Source organism: Temnothorax nylanderi, unplaced genomic scaffold (assembly GCF_030848795.1).
Source record: "Temnothorax nylanderi isolate EJ_2023f unplaced genomic scaffold, tnyl_v1.0 TNYL_tig0265_pilon, whole genome shotgun sequence".
NCBI lineage: Eukaryota > Metazoa > Arthropoda > Insecta > Hymenoptera > Formicidae > Temnothorax > Temnothorax nylanderi.
The window spans coordinates 59,307-81,070 of NW_027249327.1; the positions used below are offsets into that span (position 1 = coordinate 59,307).

General features: G+C 36.5%; 7 protein-coding genes across 7 annotated transcripts; 5 read left to right on the forward strand and 2 right to left on the reverse strand.

Moving 5' to 3' along the window:
- Window positions 1-130: 130 nt before the first annotated feature.
- Cct3 (chaperonin containing TCP1 subunit 3) lies at window positions 131-2,722 on the forward strand. The gene is made up of 4 exons (XM_071718682.1): window positions 131-314; window positions 431-492; window positions 929-2,066; window positions 2,161-2,722. The coding sequence occupies exons 1-4, from the start codon at window positions 278-280 to the stop codon at window positions 2,574-2,576; spliced, it is 1,653 nt and encodes a 550-aa protein (XP_071574783.1). The 5' UTR covers window positions 131-277; the 3' UTR covers window positions 2,577-2,722.
- A 54-nt stretch (window positions 2,723-2,776) lies between these two features.
- On the reverse strand, window positions 2,777-5,780 carry Cog8 (conserved oligomeric Golgi complex subunit 8). Its single transcript, XM_071718681.1, has 10 exons — window positions 5,356-5,780; window positions 5,180-5,251; window positions 4,946-5,070; window positions 4,586-4,861; window positions 4,287-4,500; window positions 4,026-4,186; window positions 3,675-3,950; window positions 3,416-3,604; window positions 3,185-3,340; window positions 2,777-3,119 (listed from the first exon to the last, which is right to left on the reverse strand). Exons 1-10 carry the CDS (start codon window positions 5,408-5,410, stop codon window positions 2,814-2,816), a joined length of 1,830 nt encoding a protein of 609 aa, XP_071574782.1. The 5' UTR covers window positions 5,411-5,780; the 3' UTR covers window positions 2,777-2,813.
- A 125-nt stretch (window positions 5,781-5,905) lies between these two features.
- Mrpl48 (mitochondrial ribosomal protein L48) lies at window positions 5,906-7,148 on the forward strand. The gene is made up of 4 exons (XM_071718698.1): window positions 5,906-6,066; window positions 6,221-6,310; window positions 6,400-6,533; window positions 6,603-7,148. The coding sequence occupies exons 1-4, from the start codon at window positions 6,043-6,045 to the stop codon at window positions 6,886-6,888; spliced, it is 534 nt and encodes a 177-aa protein (XP_071574799.1). The 5' UTR covers window positions 5,906-6,042; the 3' UTR covers window positions 6,889-7,148.
- Window positions 6,891-13,497, reverse strand: Frtz (uncharacterized). The gene is made up of 15 exons (XM_071718672.1): window positions 13,218-13,497; window positions 13,004-13,133; window positions 12,729-12,906; window positions 12,454-12,647; window positions 12,263-12,363; window positions 11,257-11,371; window positions 10,916-11,125; window positions 10,622-10,785; window positions 10,439-10,543; window positions 10,155-10,363; window positions 9,915-10,038; window positions 9,645-9,814; window positions 7,753-9,569; window positions 7,537-7,666; window positions 6,891-7,422 (listed from the first exon to the last, which is right to left on the reverse strand). The coding sequence occupies exons 1-15, from the start codon at window positions 13,298-13,300 to the stop codon at window positions 7,337-7,339; spliced, it is 3,816 nt and encodes a 1,271-aa protein (XP_071574773.1). The 5' UTR covers window positions 13,301-13,497; the 3' UTR covers window positions 6,891-7,336.
- On the forward strand, window positions 11,611-12,132 carry LOC139780141 (protein Flattop-like). The gene is made up of 2 exons (XM_071718650.1): window positions 11,611-11,805; window positions 11,953-12,132. Exons 1-2 carry the CDS (start codon window positions 11,611-11,613, stop codon window positions 12,130-12,132), a joined length of 375 nt encoding a protein of 124 aa, XP_071574751.1.
- Window positions 13,498-13,692: 195 nt separating the features above from the next.
- Window positions 13,693-16,956, forward strand: LOC139780165 (G-patch domain and KOW motifs-containing protein-like). The gene is made up of 5 exons (XM_071718685.1): window positions 13,693-14,114; window positions 14,856-15,228; window positions 15,351-15,454; window positions 15,578-15,882; window positions 16,407-16,956. The coding sequence occupies exons 1-5, from the start codon at window positions 13,975-13,977 to the stop codon at window positions 16,829-16,831; spliced, it is 1,347 nt and encodes a 448-aa protein (XP_071574786.1). The 5' UTR covers window positions 13,693-13,974; the 3' UTR covers window positions 16,832-16,956.
- A 522-nt stretch (window positions 16,957-17,478) lies between these two features.
- On the forward strand, window positions 17,479-21,491 carry LOC139780170 (omega-amidase NIT2-like). The gene is made up of 6 exons (XM_071718695.1): window positions 17,479-17,639; window positions 18,214-18,360; window positions 19,145-19,329; window positions 19,725-19,893; window positions 20,520-20,753; window positions 21,142-21,491. The coding sequence occupies exons 1-6, from the start codon at window positions 17,594-17,596 to the stop codon at window positions 21,234-21,236; spliced, it is 876 nt and encodes a 291-aa protein (XP_071574796.1). The 5' UTR covers window positions 17,479-17,593; the 3' UTR covers window positions 21,237-21,491.
- Window positions 21,492-21,764: the final 273 nt, after the last annotated feature.

Consider the following 21,764-nt stretch of genomic DNA (forward strand, 5'->3'; position numbering starts at 1 on the left):
TGCGTATTTCATTGTCGCAATTTTATCCGTTTTATCCGTTTTATCGATGCAGCATTGAAGCATTCCCGAAATCGCAACTCTATCAAACATACGTTGTTCGTGCTTATAGGACACTGCTTTGTGCCTTTCACTAGTTTCACTTCTCTTCGTAGTTCGCCATTTGTCCATTAGCGTTCGTCGTTCGTCCTTTTCGGGAAAAATTACGGCTGTATACGCATACTCACGCCGATCGGTGTAATAACAAAGAAAAAACGTGTAATAATAAAGAAAAAATACGATGTTTGGACCGGGCTCAGCACCAATTGTGGTTCTCAGTAAGTCCAAGTCAACCTTTCGTCCGTCGTCCGTCGTCCGTCGTTTATTTGGCTATATTGGCGTGTAGAGCGTGTACGAGTGTTTCTAACCATAATGAATCTTCTAATTATCGCAGGCCAGAACACGAAGCGCGACACCGGCAGAAAGGTACAGAGAGAGAATATCCAGGCGGGCAAGGTGAGCGTCTATAATTTATAATCTATAACCTATAACCTATGCGTCAGCGATGTATCGCCTTATAAGGCATTTCTCGCAATTTCCGCGAGGTACACGCCCACGTGCGGCTTTCCAAACTTCCGAAGAGGCAGGAATCCGTGTCTCGGGTCTCGCATCGAGTTGTCGCGTATTATTGACTTACACGACTTAAATGCAACAACTCGTAGATCGTACAAGTGAATTATCGGTAAAAATTATTATTTTTTCTGCGAGCGATTTACAAATTCAATTATATTATAATGCAATTATGGCATAACTTTTCGAGTCGACGAACGATGCATAGGTATTACAATCTGAATAATCAAGGCGTAACTTAAAATTGATCTTCTTAAGTATATAAGATATTCATATATTAACAAGAGCTTTACATTTACACGAATGTTATTTTTGTACAAAGGCAATCGCCGACGTCATTAGAACATGTCTGGGTCCACAAGCCATGTTGAAAATGTTGATGGATCCGATGGGTGGTATCGTAATGACAAACGATGGGAACGCAATTCTGCGCGAGATCACTGTGCAGCATCCTGCTGGAAAGTCCATGATAGAGATCGCTAGGACTCAGGATGAAGAGGTAGGGGACGGTACCACTTCGGTCATCGTCCTGTCAGGCGAGATCTTGGCTACCGCTGAACCATTCTTGGAACAAAACATGCATCCTACCGTCATTATAAGAGCGTACCGTCAGGCTTTGGAAGACATGGTCACGATTCTTAACGAACAAGTCAGCATCGACTTAGATTGCAACGACAAGGACAAACTGGTCCAAGTAATAAACTCCTGTACGGGCACTAAATTTATCCGACGCTGGTCCGAATTGGCTTGCCAAATCGCTTTAGATGCCGTTCATACGGTGATGCTCGAGGAAAATGGCAGGAGGGAGATCGACATCAAGCGTTACGCCAAGGTGGAGAAGATCCCCGGTGGCACGATAGAGGACAGTACTGTCCTAAAGGGTGTGATGATCAACAAAGATGTGACGCACCCAAAAATGAGACGTTACATCAAAGATCCGAGAATAGTGTTGCTGGATTGTCCATTGGAGTATAAAAAGGGCGAATCTCAGACGAATATAGAGATAATGAAGGATGTGGATTTTACCAAGATTTTGGAACTGGAGGAGGACCATGTGAAGAAGATCTGTGAGGATGTTATTTCACTGAAACCAGATGTCGTGATAACGGAGAAGGGTATATCGGATCTTGCTCAGCATTACCTCGTGAAAGCCGGTATATCCGCGATACGCAGGCTACGAAAGAGCGACATTAACAGAATTGCCCGTGCCTGCGGTGCCACCGTCGTCAATCGTACCGAAGAACTGAAGGAAGAGGACGTTGGCACGGGAGCTGGCCTCTTCGAAATCAAGAAACTCGGTGACGATTATTTCTGTTTTATCACGGAATGCAAGGATCCGAAAGCTTGTACCATCATTCTGAGAGGTGCTAGCAAAGATATCTTGAATGAGACCGAGAGGAATTTGCAGGACGCGCTGCACGTCGCCAGAAATCTTCTTATCGATCCAAAGCTGGTACCAGGTGCGTAAGATCATCCCCGTCATTTTATTTCTCATCAAATCTTACTTACTCTTCTTACCCATGTATTTCTTTCCTTCTCTTTCCTTGTCCATAGGTGGCGGAGCAGTGGAAATGGCAGTATCTCGGCTCTTGACGGAAAAGGCGGCAGGTCTCGCAGGTGTGGAACAATGGCCGTACAAGGCGATCGCGCAGGCCTTGGAGATCATTCCCAGGACGCTCGCGCAGAATTGCGGCGCAAATACTATCAAAACTCTGACGGCGTTGCGCGCTAAACACGCGACAGAAGGAACTACTTGGGGCATCGATGGAGAAACGGGAAAATTGGTCGATATGAAGGAGCGCGGGATATGGGAACCGCTGTCCGTCAAGTTACAAACGTATAAAACAGCAATCGAGACTGCTATCCTGTTATTGAGAATAGACGACATCGTTTCCGGAAGTAAAAAGAAGAAGAATGAGAATGAGACCGCGCAGCCGAGTCAAGTTACGGAGGAATCTATGAAAGAATAAATATTTTCGATATTCATTGAAGCCTAATCGCTTTACGTTTACATTAAGATTCAATTATTTTGCATTTTCGCGTCAAATTTCTGTCTCCTCTCTCTCTCTCTCTCTGTACGCATTTTCAAAATAATAAAAACAAGTGCCCCCGGTGATCGTAACAATCTTTTTCATATTATGTCCAAAATAACATTTAAATTAAATTGACATTTTAAATTAAATACTTTGCTCTTTATATCAGATACATTACACGATACTTTTTATATCATCGGTGAAATTCTGCAAATTTTGTACATCGCTCTTCTGTACTGTTCCTTGTTCGGTAATTTCGTTTTCTTTTGATTCTTTCCTTTCTATTACAGTAGTCTTCTTTAAGTTTGAATCCATAATTTCCGTTGGCAGGGACATTGCGATGGAAGGATTCTTTGGATTATGCGACGTTACTAGCTGTACGTTAGACGTAGATAATTTAGAAGCCGAAGAATCTTTTTTAATAGGTAATAGTACAGCCACAGGTTCTACTATGCTCCGCTTATTTAAATACGTCATCTCCTGTAAATTATTTCACATCATTACACACGTTTTACTCCTTTTTACTCCTTTTTAAGGGCTCGTACCTCTTTCTGCAGCACACCGACTGATATTCCTAGATGCGTTGCAATTTGGCTAGGTGGAAAAATCGCGTGTATGCAATACTGTATATAAGGTATTAATTGTTCGCTCAAACATTCCGTGAACTTAATCATGTTTTCCCGTTCCGTGGCGGCAAATGCCTGTGACATACATATCTTTATAAAATATCGGATTTGCCTGTGTGTGCGTAAAAATTACGTGATATGAAAACCCACTTGCTGTTCTTGCTTGTAAAACACCAACATAGCTCTCGCCACATTATGCAACGACTCTTGTAGTAATTTTGTGCATAAAACGGAGAGTGCCACTGGTGCACAGAGTCTCAATTCATTGAACGCTGTTATTATCCCGTTGCAGTATTCAGCCAGAGGATAAAATTCTATCAGTTGTTCAGGCGGATTTTCCTACGAAACGGTGTAATGTAATTGTAAATCAGCGTAGACTTACATTTAGAAGATACAATTTTACACTTACAGAATTAACGGAAGTCTCTGTTTTTATATCGAGTCGTTGAGTCTTGTTAATCAACGTAAATGTTTCCATATCTTTCTCAAACTTTCTAGTTGTTCGACGAACGTTCCGCTCAAACCTTTCACCGATAACTCGTACAAATATATCCGACATTCGGCCAGTAAAATCGACGCCCACTCGACCAAATGATAATCCAAAATACGTACACTGACCCAAAATGGTATCTATAGACGTTACACCCGGTAAGTCCTGCTCTAGCGTAGCAAGAAATTGCGATATCTAGAAGAAAGGAATCTTAATCATATTTCTGTTATTTATCTGTTGTCTATCTTATGTGCACTGTCCGTAACTTACCTTTTCCTCCAACCAATGATAAAATATCGCGGATTCATTTAGCGTCAAGTCACGACCGGGAATTACTAATTCATCGTCGTTAAACATAGCTTTGTACTGAGTTATTATATTGAACAAGTGTATCCTGGATAATTCTATCGTTTTGGCCATGTGAAGGTTAGCTGTAACAGGCGCAAAATGTAGGTTTCATTTTTATCGCTTTGACTAATTCAGCTATTGTATCTCGTATTATATTGTAATTTTTTAATAAAAATCTCTTACGATCTTCCTTCGGTATTGCATTCAACAGGCCCTGAAGCCAGCTGTCTCTCGCTTGAAGGAATTTAATACGAAGTTCCGATTCTGTAAACGCGTCCATAGATCGCAACAGACCTACAAGCTGAAGACATCTCGGAAGTGGTAGATCTCCTCTCAGAGAGCCAACTACCTGTCCTACCATACCCGACCAGCTGCTTTCGATCTCTGCCACTATAGACTGGAATGTTAACAAAAATAAAAAAAATATATGAATATCACGGATAGCATCGAGGTGTGAATGACCGAAACTGTTAAGCTTGTACCGAGATAATAGGAATATCTCCATGCTTCATTCCTAATTGACGAGCGTATTGAGACAATTCCAATGCTTCGTTATATTGGTTGCTTCTCAAACACGATTCCATCAATTGGGGCATCTCGAGAATTTCGAGTAACTCTGCATTTCGCGTTAGCGTTAAGCTATTTAATCTTCGATGCGCGTTAATATCTTTTGAGGTATCGCAAAACGACTGACATTTTCCTACAAATTCTGGGATCTTTTGTACAAGCTTGTCAAGACGATCTTCGGTCTCATTGAACTGAAAGTGAAACAATGCGATTTGTTAACTTGCAAGTTATAATGCAGTCTTTCTGTAAGTCTATATATATTTCTTTGAAATTACATGATTGAGTATCTCTCGTGAGCTTTCTGCTGTCTGAATAAAGGTTTTGTAGTTTGCAAAAACCAATTTCTGTGTAGTCTGAAGTACCGCGTTTTTCTCATCGGACAAATGATCAGGTTCTTTACCTGAAAATTTTTGGAGCGGGATAAATCTGTGTCTCTCATTATTGACGCATAATGCAAAATTTAGATGGATAATTATGCTGAATAATAAATAATAAAGGTGTATTCTTACTTAGCTGATCTACATCAAAGCCTCCAAGTTTTGACAGATACTGATAAAAATTGGGATTTTCCTTCCAAGAGTCTGAAATCGCAGTTGCGTGTAATAAATATACATGTAGAATGTAGATACATCGTTGTGCAATAATGCATTAACAATTAATTTCAAAGTAACAAAATTAATCTTACCTGGAATACCTTCCGGAAATATTAGATTTATCACATTTTCCGTCTCGATATCCATGATTTTCTTGACAAACTATAATAATAATAATCCAGTATATCGGCTGTTAATAGTGTTGATACATTTGTTGTGTGCAAAATATTATTATTCAGCGAATCATTGAGACAGGTGGCAAACATCAGCAAGATACGTTTTTCTCCCACATGCCACGTAATTTAACGGCTCCTTTCATAACGTAATTATCCCGAAGAATAAAAGATTTTTATCGATCTAGATTATAAAAAATAATTTTCTTGTTTTGCGATTATAAAAATTTGGCAAACACTCTCTTAGATTAATTTATTACGAAGGTTTTCTATGAAGCGACGCGTGCGACACCGACACGTCATCTTTAAAGCACGAGCAATCGGAGCAAGCAGAACAATCAGCTGATCGTGGACGTGGATCGCCCCGCGATCGCCTCATCGTCTGCCGCCGCGGCGGCGGCGCCGTGCCGCCTGGAGGAAATTGACGGAACTGACGGAAACGGAATTCGTCAAGTAAGTCGGCCGCCTATAGTCAAACTAGTCGAAGGCGTGACCGCAAGCCCGGGACACAACTTGTGATGCTTGACGATTCGATTCGATTCGATTAAATTTATGAATTGAAAGTTTCCTGAAAATCATCAGCCTGATTATCTCACCGCGCAAGAAATGGCATTAAATCTGATCAAACAGGTACATCGTATTTTCGAGTGATATCTTGGAGTAAAATAACCTGATAACCTGATAACCTGATAACCTGAATTTTACATTATTGGGCTCTTATATTATTTATGTTGTATTGTTATACTCATATATTGAACTGTCTAACAATTTAACTTTATTCTAGATCGCAGTGCTTGGACAACGTTCACTAACAACAAAAATCTTATCTGTAAAATTCTATACCGGAAGTTTGTACGAGCCGGATTATTTACAGGTCAGATCAGGCTTCTAGAGATTCTAGATCACAAGTATGTACCTAACTAAAGTATACGTAACGTCTTGTCAGCTTTTTGATTTTTACAGACAGGAAAATCAAAATTTCCACTTCTACCTGTAATAAATGTGCAAATTAAGAGCTACGATTATCCTGTGCTCGAATGTTATCAGTCTTACGTACACAAGTTGGCAGATGTCATACAGATTGACATAGACAACGGGTAAATTTGCATTAAATTACTTTTAATGCAAATCACTTTCAATTTCTAATACAATCCACATTTTTCCAGCTGGCCGTTACCGCCCCAAGAATTCAAGATTCAGAAATATAAAACTGGAACGACCAAGATTGCATCCGAGTACAATCTCAAAATTTATGAAAGAAATATACAAATGTCGGAAGTATCTTCTGTAAAATGTTCAGTATTAATCAGGGCATTGGAAGCAGCTTTACCACAGGGTGTCATACTGAATGTAAACGTTTACGATCCCGCGCTAGAACAGAAGCGATATATACCGGACAAAGAATTGATTGATTTGAAATCTACGTTGGATACGTTAAAGAATAAAGCCTAATATAAATATATATACATATATATAGAGGTATACATACATTGTTGTAATTAATGTAGGATTTAAGTGTATAAACAGCACTTGTATATATGTACATTGACGCAAAGATTGACTCTTTTCCATGTGTGTAAATTTTTAAAATAGTAAAAAGTTAAGAAAATTATACACAGAATTAATCAGTGAAAAAGTTTCTTTTGTTAACTTTTCTAAATACATATACAAAAAAAATGTATAAAAATATTTCAATAAATTATTTTACAATATTCTTATTGTCTCTCGATCGTAATTAGATTAAAATTAGATTAAACTTAATTCTTTTATTATAAATAATATCGGACCTCCGTTTTGTTTATTAGTCTTCTATCGCACTGTCCTTCCATGAAGTCACGCGCGTGCATATGTGTGCGATTCATACGTAACTCATGATATTATTTCTTTGAATAACACTGGTTTACAATAAACCAAAATGTACGACTTTAATCTTTGTACTGTCGTCAGTCTTGGGAGATTCTTTTACTTTTTCGTCCGCGTTGTCTTCTGCAAAATATTAAAAATTAATATTGGAAAAAGTCATTGTACACAATTTGCGTTATAAACAAAATGCTTCTTAACAAAATAACTGTACTAATACCACTAATGCAAAATGCTTACTACACAGTGGTTGAAAATCTTTAAGGTAATCTTCGTTACCCAGGCAAAGTGGAAGGCTTTCAGCTAATTCACGTTTAGGATCCGTTATGTGTGTTTGTGCAGTAGTTCGTTTCTGTCTATATACTTGAGTCTGTAAAAGCGTATATATATGTATATAGATGTGATATATATAAATATATAACGTATATATACATATATATGTTTGAAATTACTTACTGTGCCAGGTACTAATATGTGAGTGACAGTATCTGAAAACTTCACTTTTGGTTTTTCGTTAGAGAGAGAGCTTGGCGTATCGGCGAACGACGGACACGTGGAGCAAATCTTTAAATTAGCGCTAGACGTATTAATTACAGGCAGAGGTGGTATGTTAGAAAGCGTTTTAGTTTCTCTATTCGCATTAACCGTTGTATTGTTTAAGGAAGATCTCAACGAGTATCTATTCTCGAATAACCCATGTTGCATGCTGTAGCTAGGATGAAAGTTCCGCGAGGGAAGTCTTCTGTTAACTGTTTGTGAAAGTTGTAAATCTGTGTCGTCACGAGTACCGTGAAATGGTATGTAATCTAGATCGTAATTGTATCTATATGTTTTGAAAGATAGAGAAGTTTTCTGACTTTCAGGGATGTTCGATGTTGTGGAATTCTGTTTTTGTAAAGCGCCCGACGGCACGTGTGTTTTATTCGACGCAAATTTCTCCGATTCTTTAATATTTGATAAACCTTGAGTGCTCCTAGATAAAAGATAATTTTTTTTAGGTAAACTATGAAGGTAATTAGTGAGAGAACTTATCAGAGAAGGTGGTGGTGGTGGTGGTGGAATAGCGACGCCTGTTTCCTTTTCTTCCGTAACGGGATGTAATTTAACGGTTTGATCATTAACGTTGTTAAATGTGTTGGGAAATGTAATATCGCTACTTTCAGGAGTCGCATATCCTTCAGGATAATTAAACGAAGTAGACATCAGATTGGTATAAATACGATTCGGAAAAGCCAATTGATCCGTCAAATGAGTATTAGCATCAATGAGAGCTTTAGTTAGCGATTTATCAGATACCTTTGAAGATTTCACGCTTCGTGATATCGAAGTTGTTTCAGAGTTATTGTTCGCTGTTAGCGCATTGACAGAGTTACTATGCGAGATAGGAGTGCTAGCGACTCGAGTACTGAATGACGTCGACATAATATTATTGTCAACGATGTTTAAGCAGCTCGTCAAATAATTCGATTGAATATCTTCTGATTCGTATATTGGCTTATTGAAAGGCGTAGAAATGAGGCTGTCGTCTTGCGCGCAAGTTGTTATTACATTGGTGGCGGAATACCCATTGAAAGAATATGGTATTTCGTTAACTAACGATTTGTCGTACAACCTTTCGTTGAAATTATTGCCAGACTGATCATCGACCATTACCTCCGATTCAGTTAGAGAAATACTGCCGAATGACGTGGTCATCAAGTCGTCTGATGCATTGTTAAACACTTGAGAACTGTTAATCGTGTTCACCGCGCTAGTCGGGGTAAAATTTGAGTGTGTACTGTATAATGATTTGTTAAAAGAGGTCGATGCTAGAAATGGGCTTGAAATGTGCGAAGAGTGATTAAACGAAGTTGTTAAAATATTATCAGACGTGTCAAGAGACGAAGGTACTAAGATATAATCAGTCTTAGTATTGGACGGAATGTTGTTGTAGGATGCGCAAAGTGTGTTCTTCGCGGTATGATGAGGATGGACAACCGGTAAGGGTGGGATTTGACTCGAGTTGGAAGCTTTTCTGTAACGACGCCTTTTTGACCGTTTCAAATTGGGTCGTTCTATTTTTTGAGAATCTTCGCTCTCTTCGCTATACGTTGCTATCTCTTCCTCTTTCTCTTCCTCTGCCTCCTCCTCTTCCTCTTCCTCCTCCTCCTCCTCCACCTCTTCCTCTTCTTCTTCTGCCTCCTCGTTCTCTCCCTCTTCCTCCTCCTCCTCCTCACCCTTCTCATTGCTCGAATCAGAACATATAGAGCATGATGTTCTCGAACACGTGGAATCTATAAAAGTTTCTAGATATAAGGTGTGTCTAAAGCTTTATAAGCTTTTTTTTTACAAGTTTTGTCAATTCTTACGCGAGCCACTGCAACTGTTTGATCTGCTTAGAATACTCTCAGCTTTCTCTTTTGCTGCTGTTGCCAGTTCCATATCATTCAAGACCGCAGCATAGAAATGTATGTCCATAAAGAGATCGTGATCATTTAGATCAATAGCTAGCCGGAAAGCCTTTTCAAACATCTTATACCTAAGAAGATCATAATCGTAGATTTGGGATAATTAAATTTTAGATTCGTATTGCGTATGATGGATATATGATAACAATGATCAGGTAAGTAATGCGCTACCTTAATAAATGATGGAAAAATCGCCTCGTCAAATCTCTTACTTCGTCGCCATATTCTTCTTCGACAGCTTGGCTTATTGGTTTAATAGGTATGTGGAAACTGCCCAGTGCGTTCTGTATCAGACCTATTAGATCACAGATTAATTAGGTTAGAATAATAAGATTTTAGTTTTTTAATCATTCGTAAATAATCTTTCGTAATTAACCACCAGATTACAAAAATAACGAAATTATATTTTACCTTCACGTTCCGTGGTCAATGGTAACTTGAATAAATAATTTAAGATTTGATTGAGGGAATGCATGCATACACGTGGATGCGTATCCCAGTTCATCGACAACAACAAGGAAGTCGCTTGTTCTACCCAAGATTCTGACAAATATCTTCTGACCAATTCATCCCCGGAAAGAGTATCGCCTTCGATCATCTTAATAACGCCAATCGGACCTCTGTTAATACAGAATACAGAACAAATTATCATATAAATTTATATAAAACATGTTGCACAAAATGATAGTCCTTACCGTTCAAAAAGTAACAAGAATAAAGAATTGCCATTACTGTAGTAACGAATCTGATTCGGGTCGCTTTTCTTGTTCCACTCCATATTTACCAAGGCATGCTGATTCCTGCGTTGTATAATTATTTTGCTAATCAAATTTTATGGCTGACATAATCCTATCGATTAATTATTTCATAATTTATACCTAAAATATGATGATAAGTCGAGAATATTCGCTGGCGTTGCCTCGTCGCTTAATGTCTGGCTTTTGATGCACGTTAAAGTGATATCAAAATGTTGAAACTGGCCTCTATCATTACCTACCACAAATATTATACCGTCGCTATGCCAAGCGGCTAAAGTGGGTATCTTAAAGAGGAAAAGAAATCAATAAAACCTTAAGTCAATCCTTGTAAAACGCATTTTCCAGTAATACATAATATATTATACATTTATGTGAAATTTACGTATTTAATTTATATATATCGATAAAACCTACAAAAGCGGCTTTTACACTGGTACTTGTCGACTTGATTTGATCGTACATCATAATAGTACCATCGATGCAACACAGAAGTAATAATTCCTGATTAGGTGAAAATCTCACGCAACTTGTATGCGTTGGCAATTGTACGGAAATCACAGCGATCCTTTTTAATTTATTCTGTCGGGAAACTTCATACGTACGCCATTCTACGGTAACTTCTCCCTATGTATCATGATATCCAAATTTACAAAAATACACATTTCCTTTTCTAACACAGCATATTTCTAACATACATATATTAAATTTGTATTAAATTAGGAAACACATAAGAACTATTAAGAGCTTATAATTACCTTCCTTGAGACTTTTTGTTCTACAGAATGAATAATATTGTCATCGCATGCATCAAACGTAATACACAAGGGATCGAATTCAGTACGTATGTAACATAATAATTCTAACTTTGTTCTGAAAATATGAATCATTAGATCCATTCATTCTTATACATATATCACAGTGCTTGTACGTACGTACATGCATACAGGGTTTGTACAGGTGTTTGTAGCTAATTGATTTACATAGCAACGAGCATAGTAACGTAACTAGCCATGCTTGATAGAAAGAATTGTAATAGCAAGCACAAGTACATACAATAAAAATTTATGCGTATTAAATTTATTTAAAAAAAAGGAGGGAATTATATAAAAATGTCTCAACATTGGCACGGTCATTGGACAGAAGATGCATTTACTCCGAAAAGATTGCGAAATTGGGAAGTTCCTAAATGGTATCCCAGTTGGCCCGACAGGCATTGTGTCACTACGAAATTTATCGCGGATGATAATGGACGTATATTAGACAATGCCAAAAGAGTCGAACATTCGCCGTGGGGAACATTTAAAGTTTGTATAAATTAATATCACGTATGTAGTAAAATAATTTCAAGAATCTAAATTATTTAAAACCAACGTTATCATTAGAAATTCTTAAATTTATACATATATGCAGCATATAGAGATTATAATAAAAAAATATATTGTATAAAAAAGGGCACATGGGATTTGCCAAAGAAAATTACTAGAAGCATTGCCAAAGAATTATCAATATCGTCTCAATATAAGAGAGATTCATGGGAATCGCACAAGAAGAAACATCAGAGTTTATGTAAGAAGATAAAAGAACATGCAAACAAAGATGAGGAAAAGAAAGTCATCAAAAGGAAATCATAAAAAGACAGTTATATAAGCAAAGAAAATCAAAACGGACAAAAGTACATGTACATACACACGCAAAGAATCTTATATAGATGCTAAAAAGGGAGAGGAAGATAAAAAGAGTCTGTTCACGTCAATCTCATACCCTGTAAGTTGAAAGAGATGCATGTTTGCTCGATGGTATTGTTTCATAGCTGGACTCCAAGGGTAAACTTCGTTCATTGTAGATTTTCGCCAAATTAATATCTATAAAAGACACGTCATTTAATTCTTATAGATCAATTACAAAATTTTCTACTTATAGTTAAAAAAAATCTGCATCTAGAAGCTATTTACCAAATTAGCAGACTTGTTTACTTGAATTTTCTTATCCAATCTGCGTCCATTAGGTATAAATAAGTCCGTTGTGATTAACTTGGGTTCCAACTTGCTGATCTTATCAAAGACGTGTGTTTTAGATTTTGTAAAATACACCAGGGTCACTAGATTATCATTGTACGTACAAACTAAATGACTTTTGGTAATAATTACTGCAAATAAAATAAGACACATTAAGTTTGAGTGTATAATAAATAGCTTCTGGTGGTGGTATTGAAATAATAGCATCATACCATCAGATATATGTTCGGATAGCTTTCCTACAAGATACTTGTCAAATGAAATCTCTTGTATGTCACCACTGAAGAGACAAACTTGTATTTGCACCAGTAAGCCATTGCTAAGCATTAATTGTGCAACCAAATCATCGTACCACTGACAATAAATTACAGAATTATCTCTGAGCTGATCCTAGAAGTGACAATATATATATCAATGCTATATTACATTATATTTATATAAGATTCTCAAATAGAAAAGAAAGGTGTAGGGATTTATTTAGGGATACCTCGAGGTATTTAATGGAATGCTTTAATTTGTTTCCCTTTTTGTTTTCTGGGACGTAAGTCATACCACGTTCTTGGCAGTAAGATCTTTTGCCTTCTTCATACGTGCCATCGATACGTTTATCGTGATATCTGAAAAATTAGGAGCAATCAAGTTGTTACGACAGCATAAACAGTGGAGACTGAAAATTAGTAATAGGATAATGTGTTCTTTACTTAAATGCACCGAAATCCGTGACGTTTATGTTTACATTGTCGTCGAAAGTCCAAAAGTTTACTTCTCCCGTTAACGCAAACATTATTAAGTGCCAGTGCCCTAGGAAATATACAAAAAATATCACGGAGCACACACACACACACACGCGACAGCGACACTCGCGAGACACTCAAATTATTATAAAAACAACAATAATACACAACACAATTACGAGATGGTCGCGAGACTCGAGATGTTACATTCGCACGACTCCAAGAAAATCCACAACCTATCTTATCTTCAGAGGTCTCCACCTCCACCCGTACTCCCTAGTCTTCCACACTTTCGGCACCTTTCGGTTTATGGCACGTCTGCGATCCGATTGGTCCGCGATTCACGCTCACAGCGCTGAAAGCATTGAGTGGCACCCTGGCACCTTATCTATAGATTCTTATGTCTATGCTCTAACCTCTGTCTTTTGTCATTATGTCATTGTGTGTGCAATAGTGTGCATACGCATACCATGAAGAATAGAAGATTCTTCACACTGCAAGCTACAGCCAACTTCGTCATTTCACTTCAAGTAGGATTCTCGATTCTGTAGTCTGTACTGTCTGTAGGATCAGTTGATCAGTAGGATTGTGTTTCCTGTCGTGTGTGTTGACGGAGGATATATAAATAAAATTTTAAAAACTCATGACTACATAAAACGTGATATTGTATCCCATAAAGAACAAAAATACGAAAACTTTTGGGGAATATAATAATTATAAGAAAATGGCTGAAGAAAGTAAAAAAATTTCTTTTGGTTTTGCAAAGTCTATAAAAAAGCCAATTTTGGACAAACAGAAGCTATACGAGGAGAAGAAAGTGGATTATATCGAGTGTCTAGATGAAAAGGCGATTAAAGTAATTGGGTAAGTCAAAAAAGTTTATTATAACGAAAAAAAGAGGGAAAACTAGGATGCGCTTGTAACCTCAATCTCGATCTAACCTTATCTTCAAGTCCAATAATGCTTTAAATGTCAACTGTAATATTTGCCTTTATATTTTTTACATTTTTTGTTTCCTTTAACTTGGTACCTAGTTAAATCAAACATTATTAGATTATATAGATTTATAGATATAAATAATCTTACTAATAAACTACAAAGTGTATAAATAACATAGAATTTAACTGTTTCTAATAACATATCACACAAACGTTTGCTCTGATAGATACTTTTAATAAATAAACAGTAAACAATTACAATTTATACATAGTAACAACCCATGTAGGTATGATACGATAATGTCGCGAAACATAAGTAGTTTAACCCTTCGCAGAACAAGTGGGGCTTTAAAGACCCGGTCGATATTCCAGTTTTGAATTTTTCGGAGACTTTACGGACTCAAAAAAAAAACCCAAACAAGAATCAGGCATATGTAACGGTATAAATAGATTCTTAAAGCCTTCGAAAGTATACTTGAATGTTTTCAGATTTCTTATGGCAATATTACAGCTTGAAAATCTTAACTGGCCTAAAAGACCCACATGTTCGACGGAAGCAGAAAAATTACACATGTTCTGCGAAGGTTTAAGTTTAATTTCCACTACCACTCTATAATACAATTTATCATTTTCTGTAGACAAGTTTGACAAGGATACATTTGTTTAGGAAAGAAGAGAAAAAAGAAGAACCTCTTATTATTCCACTATTGGAGTCTAATACCTGGCACAATAGAATCATTAGCAAAATAGATGCTTCAAAGTCAAAAACAAGTAAAGATGTGATACAAAATGTCAAGATTAAGGAAGAGTCAAAAGAAATATCAAATGGTGTTTTGACATCAATTAATAAGGCTGTCTCTTCTTCTAACGTACAAATAAAAACAGAATTGTCCATTGAAAGTAAAACCACCCTCACTTTGGATGAGCAGGCAGCTAAAGAAATCATAGAAGATCTCCAATCGACAGAAAAGAACCAAGATGAATTATGTGATATAACTTTATCTTTAGTTAAGGGACAGGATTTAAAGGGTGCAGAAGAAGTGAGTGCTTTTTTCTGATTTTCTGATAGCTATTATATCAGTGATACAATATATTAATGTCGTATATTTAAATTGTATAAAAATATTATATGGTATATGATATTTCTTTTTTTCTATTATAGAGTACATTAGAAGATTACGAGAAGGTGCCACCAAGTATCTTTGGTTCAGCTATGTTACGAGGTATGGGATGGAAACCTGGCGAAGGAATCGGTAAAAATCCAAAGTAAGAACTTTGCCTTCGTCTTAGATGAACCGTGTAGATGTTGTGTATATCTTTATTTTGGCATATATATATAATAGATTTTAGTCGTATTTCTTTCATATTTTTATGTATCTGTATTTGCAGACTTGTAACACCCACTGTACCTGAATTACGGCCAATAGGGATGGGACTTGGCGCAGATAAGATAGCTTTGCAAAAACATGATGGAAAAACTTCGAAAGAAGAGGAAGAATTACGAATAGAGAAAGGAAGTTTTATAAAAATTATTGCTGGCAAGCGATCCAACGCATATGGCCAAATAGAAGGCTTTGACGATGCGGGAAGATTAATCGTGAAAATGGCACTGAATGGAAATATCGTCTCCGTGAACGAGGCCATAGTTCAAGTAGTAACAAAGGCGGAATATTCGAAAAATTCTAAAGTTCTAAGTTAGTAAATGAAGCAAGTTATTTCTCGAGGGACTTTTAAATGAACGTGAAATGAATGTGTAAAAGTGTTTATTTCCGTAACAATAAAATTTTACGATTTTCTATTTGTAAATAGGTTAATAAACAAGGTTTATTAATGATATGATGATTGGCTACAATTTGGAGTTGTTACTATTTTAACGATCTTAGGGTGTGTCGTAGCCATATTGAGAATTCAAGTCTCAGAAACGAGAAATAACGCAAAGAACTGTACTCGAAAGAAATATGTACATTTACCAATACTTGATAAGATGTGTTAAAAAGAGAAATTTTTGACATATTTTACCAACTTGTACTATCAAACGTGAATAGTGGTATGTCCAAAATAAAAATAAAAAAAATCTGTTTCACGTACGCGCGCGTGCACGTATATGAGCGTGTGGCCGACATAAATTCAATACTTTTTAAAAGTCCCTGTATAATTCGTTGACTTGTATAAAATTCGTGCAGTTTTAGTTTTTAGTATTCGACGAAACTGATTTCAGATGCTGCTAAATATGAAGAACATAAGAAAAAGGAAGATGCAAGCAAACCAAGATCTGCATCATTGGAAAATTTTAGCACGAACGGTAACAGCGATTCAGATATGCCTGATAGAAAAAGGAAGCACAAAGAGAATCATCATGGACACAGATCGAAGAAATCTAGTAAAAAATCAAAAAGCCAACGAAGGGATTCATCTGACAGGGAGAGGGAGAGTGACAGTGACAGGGACAATAAGAAGGGAAATAAAACTCGAAGGCGCTCCAGTAGTAGCGATAGGACTAAAAAGGCAAAGAAATCCAAGAAACATAAAGGAAGAGATAAGGAACGAGAACGACGAGAGGATAAAGTATCAGGACCCTTAGAATCTTTCGATAGAAGAAAATCCAAAAAACACAGGAGATCACGATCATCCAGTAGACGATAACGTATATAAATCGCATACATAACATAACATAACATAACATACATACATACATAAATGTTTTACGTTCTATATTGACTTGTACAATTTTATTTATATCTCTTTTTAATAAAACATATTTTTCCATATGGTTTAGTCTTTTTCAGGTAAATTTCCAATCGTATCGTTTTACTCTGGTAAAAAGGTTGAGGCTGTATTTTATTACAGCATAAAAAAATATACAAATTAAGTTTCGTGGTAAAATTCGATGTTACGTCAATCTTGTAAATGTAAATAAATTTGATAGAAAGATGGAAGGAGAGAGAAAACATTTATTTTCAACTTGAAGCAACAAAGAAGTTTATGTGCGAGGTTTAAACTTAAGTAATTCGTTACTTGACGAATATTTACAAGCGACGTAAATCCTATTGTCATTACATCAATAATTTCTTGCCAAGATATATAATCTAATTTGAATATCATGAAATCACATCAAGTTCGTTTCTCTCTCTCTCTCTCTCTCTCTCTCTCTCTCTCTCTCTCAGAGAGAGAGAGAGAAAGAGAGAGACTTTACTGCGTTGTGTACAACACATTTGTGGTTAAATACAATACATGTTTAATACAAGGACGAAAGATACCGTTTTTCTACTAACTACTTTATCTACTACGCGTAGAAGTAGATAGTACTAGTGGTTTTCCTTACGTCACGCGTCATCGAGATAAACCGACTTAACCGACGGCAACGCAACTCGCAAGTCGCAACGCCCAACGGTAACTTAACCCGTCATGTTGCGGGCGAGTGTCGCGCAGTACGGAACGAGAACAATGACTAGTACGTGTACGATTATTCCTTCTTTGCGACATAAATTTCGAGATTGCGCGAGTCTTTCTGTGTGTCCAACGTAAAAAGTAAAAAGAAGCAAAGGACGCATAAGGTTCTATTACTGTTGGTCGAGTAATCTTTGAACGAGCGATCGCTCACTTTATCCCCTGACCCCTGACCCCTGACCCCTGTGCCGGGTGCCCTAGCTGTACTCAGCTGTACTGCTGTCTGCTGTCTGCTGTAGTGTGCTCCGTGTGCTCCGATTGAAATTTTGAATTTTGACTAGAATAGTTGTATACAATCAAATCACCCTACAGCGCTAGGTATCCTACGACCTACGATATTTCAGACTGTTATTGTTTCATTTGTGATATTTTAATTCGGATGGAGAAGGAGAAAAGAAAGTAAACTATACTTAATAATTTATAATGACTTATATATAGACTCTGCCGATATCAAACTCGATGGCCTCGACGGCCTCGACGCGCAACGCACAATGTGGCAATGCGCGCGGTGCAAACTCGCTAGCATATTGTACTTGTAATTATGTAATTGTAATTGTATATTGTAATTGTACTTTCAGCCTTTCGTCTGGCGTTGGTGCAGCTGGCCGTTGGCGATGACAAGGCAACGAATGTCTCGCGAGCCGTTTCTTTCATCGAGCGTGCGAAACAGGAGCGAGCCGACATCGTCACGCTGCCCGAATGTTTCAACTCGCCGTATGGAACGTGTAAATAAAAAGAGCATAAATACTTATAACAATTACTTATCTCTTCATAAAAATTACACGCTATATCCTCGAGCCCACATATCGGATCTGTCGGAAGTCGGAAACAAGGATCCGAATATTATACGAATATTATTACCTTGGTAGGATCAGAAGGAAAGCTTTAATAATTTCTAAAATTCAGTTTTGAAATAAGGCTGTTACTAATCGAGATGCCGAGATGCCGAGATGCGAATAATACGCATCCAGGAGAGTAAATGTTTCGTCCTCAGCATATATCTCTTATTAAGTATTATATCGCGAAATATAATAAAAATTGTTCTGAAAACGACAAGCGATCGAGGAAATGATCGTGTCGCTTCTCGCTTCTCGCTTCTGACTGATTGATATTTTCATATACATCGTATACATGCACGTATCATGCACGCATAATAATTAAGTAAAATGTCTGCGTATATAAGTGACATCTTGCGCAATCTTGCAAATCTGTACCTATTTGCAAAACAATTAAGCCTGCATATCTTATTGTTAGCTTTGTAACGTAAGCAATCCACCGTTTTATATATTTCTATTTCTATTTCTTCTAATAATGTATGAAGAAATTAATTTAACGTTGTGTGCGTAGCGATATTTCGTTTTCAAATTTTTAATGGATATAATGGATATATATATACTTTTTATTACTGTTTGCGCGAGATATAACAGATTTTATACGCGCGACGCGCGTGAGTGCAATTTACTCGTTTATTGACTCGTTGTATTGACGTAAAACTCGTAAAACAAATAGCTCACTTTGCGAGATACGCCGAGAGCATTCCGGACGGTGAGACGAGCGCGGCGTTGTCCGAGGCGGCGAGAAAGAACAATGTCTATCTGATCGGTGGTACGATACCGGAGAGAAGCAACGACAAGTTGTACAACACTTGCACCGTATGGGGACCGGATGGAAACCTCATAGCCAAGCACAGGAAGGTGAAAATCAATGTTGTTGCACATGCATTGAATTTATTTACAACTTTGTAAAAAAATATTCTACGTGGCTTGCGTGCGTGCGTGCGTGCGTGAGTGAGTGAGGTGAATGCTCTTAAAAATATTTCAATAATATATGTATACTATATTTTTACAAGAGATATATTGTTGTTTTTTCACAAATATACAATTTCATCTATGTATATTCTAAATATTAAAATATATTTTCAACTATTAAGATTTTCATGTTTACGCATATTTTAAATGTTAATTTAAAACAAGGAATATACAAAATGAGAGAGAGAGAGAGAGAATTAAGGTTTTTTCGTCTTTCTACATGAACAAATGTTATACGTTACGTGAAACAGAGTGCACTTTAAGCATTATCTTCTTTACAGATGCATTTGTTCGACATCGACATTAAAGGGAAATTCACTTTTCGCGAGAGTGACGCCCTATCCGCCGGCAATTCCCTTACCACATTTGAAGCGAAAGGTTGCAAAATCGGCATTGGCATTTGCTACGATATCAGATTTGAAGAAATGGCGCGACTGTACAGAAACAAAGGTGAACGGAATTTAACGCATTCTTCGTCGCATTGTTGACGTTACGCTTTAACATTTGCGCACACGTTTGGATTAATAATTCTTAAAATGATGAGATAATTGCATTGCAATACATGTTATATTAAATTGATAATATTTTAGTAAGATTTCCTTTATCGTTATACATTCGAGTTTGCGCAATCGCTAATCGCATCGGTTAACATCATTAAATAATTATATCTTCTTTATTTTCTCATCATCTCTCACGTACGCGATTCATGAGAAATATTCTCTTTTTACAAAAGAGAAATTTTACAAGATTTAGAATTGATTCAAATTTTATTTCATAATTAATAAAGTTAATATATATATATAAGAGCTTTTATAAGCTTCTTTTCTTTTAATCTCATTCGATGATTAAGAAATATTATTTTTGCGTAGCTATTATAAATCTATATTTTTACGTATGTAAATTTCTTTCGAATGTAGTTGCATTTGCACTTACATTTGCATCTGAAATTCTTCACTTATATTACAGATATGTAGAAGAATCGTTAGTCGAGATTGTGATCGAGATAGTCTCGTTACCCCCTAACAAGCCCTAAACCGTGTCTCTCAATTTCATCTTTCATCCTATGATGATATCAGGTTGTCAGATGTTGATATACCCGGCGGCATTCAACATGACCACTGGCCCGCTACAATGGTCGCTGCTGCAGCGTGCCAGAGCAAACGACAATCAATTATATGTAGCCTGCGTATCGCCGGCGCGTGGCTCACCGCCCGGATACGTCGCTTGGGGGCATACTCAGTTAACCAATCCTTGGGGAGAAATACTTGACGAGCTGGATGCCGCCGAGGATATGGTGGTCTCCGATATAGGTAATTAATGCTGTGTGTATGTGCGAAGCTAGAATAACGACCATACGGCATATTTCGAGTTACGAATTCGAATATTTCATAAAAATTATTTATTTTCTAATCAAACTAAATATTTTTTTTTAACTTGATCGTCAATAACAATTGCGCTCGAATGTGTGTATAATTATTAAATCCTTTAACATGTGCAATGGAATGAAATATGTGTGTTGCTATAATTTATTATATATTTAGTAGAGATATAAAAAACGTTATTTGAAGCATACAACTGCATATAGTATAAAATATATAGTTATGTATATAAATTAAGCGGTATAAAAAATTAATATATATAATAAATTAACATAGGAAATGATTGCATTCTATATATCGAAATAATGAATTATTACAGATCTGGAAATCGTGGATCAAGTCAGAGCGCAAATCCCGACGTTCGATCAACGTCGTACAGATCTGTATGACACCGTTTGGAAGAAGGAAAATTAGGAAAATGTTACTGATAATGATAATGCTTATACATTATTAAACAATTTCACATGTGTTGTCATAAGCAATCCAAGGCAATCCTATAAGATGATTAACTATTTAGGGATAAGGTTCTAAATTTCGCATTCGAGAATACTTTGTAGATAAAATATCTTGTATTTACACATGTTGTAAAGACACATGCGATACGATGTTTTAGATGTAATTACCGGCGAGTAAACTTTATATTCTGAATAAATTTAATATCTTTCGATATACCAATTTTTACTTTCGTCTTATCATTAAATCTTATTTTATTGATGTGCTTCTTTGTTGTTGCTCAAGGGAATCAAAGAACGATTCGCTCAAACCAGAGACCATATTCGAGTTTATTTGGTATTTTGAATTAAATTTTATTGTAATTTCACAATATGGATGCTCTGAATGATCACTCACACATAAAAGACCCCTCATTATCTGACATTATTATGTCAAAAGTACGTATTGCGGTAATATATTAAAAAGCTATTGTCTAGCTATTTATATCTT